Genomic DNA, 1,463 nt, shown 5'->3' with positions numbered 1-1,463 from the left:
ATACTGCCCCGCCCATTCACCGGGCGGGCCAGGCCGGCGGGCCACGCTCGCGCTTTATTTTCCCCTTCAATGAGGGCGGCCGGGGTTCGAGCCGATAATAATCTGCCAATAACGCTATGGTGCCGCTGGGCCGGGCGTTAAAGGCAGGTCACTGGGCGGGCGGGGCCGCGGCGGCCTGTGTGACGGGCCCTGACCCCGCGAACCAGTCCAGCCAGAGAGCGACGACGACGCCCTGTGGCGGCGGGCGGCGGGGGGAAGCGCCAAGGTGCAGCGACGACAAACGTCACGGACGAGTCCGCAGTAGCCACGTGAAAAATGTCGACGTATGACACCTCAATCTTGATCGTAAATTTACGTCGACATTGGTCGAAGAATTCCAAGTCGATACCATAGACCTTGTAATTTTACTGTTTTAAATTGTAATTTTACGACACGATGCATGCAAAAAAAAAATCCCCTAAGACTTATAACTATTTTTCTCAGTGGCGAGGTGGTACAAGGTACTCACCCACATGATGACGATGAGGAAGACCGAGTTGATGCCGAGGACGACGAGGGCCGGCGCCTGGAAGAGCCAGTCCGACCAGTGCGCGAGCATCCACGAGCAGTAGTCGACCTGCCAGCCCTGCGGCACACGAGATGGAGAGAAGGTTTGAGTACCACTATCACCACCATCACCACACGTAAAACTGTGGGGGAGATCATATCACAAATTTTTGCCCATGCAGAAAATACACTGTACAATTGCCGCTATTTGTGAATTGCCTCGAATTCCGCGTAGTAAGTGCAGGATGCAGAATACACGGCCATTTATGCCTAACATGACTATGAGGAGCTCTCTAGAGGCGCACAACAAGCACGCCATGCTGGGCCTCGGGAAAGGTGGAGGCGTGGCTGCGCTGCTGCGCCGGGGACGGACGACGCCGAGGGGGGAACAATCCCCCGGGAGACACTCAGCATCTCCCGCATTTCCCCCCCCCCCCTCTCTTCCCGCTCTCCCTCCGCTCGGCTCCGTTTCGCACGGCTGGAGAAATCGAAGGCCACCTAATATCGCGCCGTCAGTTGGGCAAGCGAGAATGTGGGCCGGGCGCTAAATGGTTACGACTCGGATGAACGTCCCCTGCCGCCACGCCACGCCGGCAAAACTTTTGGTCAGGAGTCCGCAAAGTCCTCGGCGACAGTTGACCCCGCGGCCCTTGTAACGTACGTGAGGGGCCAGGAATTGGACGGCCAGCCCGGCCAGCCCCCCCGAGTGGGGATGGGGGGCGCTGGCCGATAGGGGCTGCTGCTGGCCGGGTGGGGAGGTGAGCGTTTCCATCTCTGGCGGGGCTTGTCTTCGCGATGTGCCGCGCTTTCACAAACTGATAACTCAATATCGGAGGGGGGCAGAGCGCAGCAGCGCCGCGCCGTGCGGGAAATGGAGAGAGGAGGAGAAGAGAAGACCTCTCTAGTGGGGGCGGGGG

At 59.5% G+C, this 1,463-nt stretch overlaps 1 protein-coding gene across 1 annotated transcript in view; it reads right to left on the bottom strand.

The window, feature by feature from the left end:
- Positions 1-457: 457 nt before the first annotated feature.
- Positions 458-1,463, bottom strand: part of LOC127748860 (diuretic hormone receptor-like) — a 41,332-nt gene continuing 40,326 nt past the window's right edge. Inside the window, exon 3 of the mRNA XM_052264153.1 lies at positions 458-625. Coding sequence (XP_052120113.1) covers positions 458-625 — 168 coding nt within the window. The remainder of the gene's footprint in view (positions 626-1,463) is intronic.

The sequence above is a fragment of the Frankliniella occidentalis genome, unplaced genomic scaffold (assembly GCF_000697945.3).
Source record: "Frankliniella occidentalis isolate FOCC.00 unplaced genomic scaffold, Focc_3.1 Scaffold16, whole genome shotgun sequence".
Lineage (NCBI taxonomy): Eukaryota > Metazoa > Arthropoda > Insecta > Thysanoptera > Thripidae > Frankliniella > Frankliniella occidentalis.
Note: the sequence above shows the minus strand (reverse complement) of the source record. Positions and strands in the feature narration are given on the sequence as shown.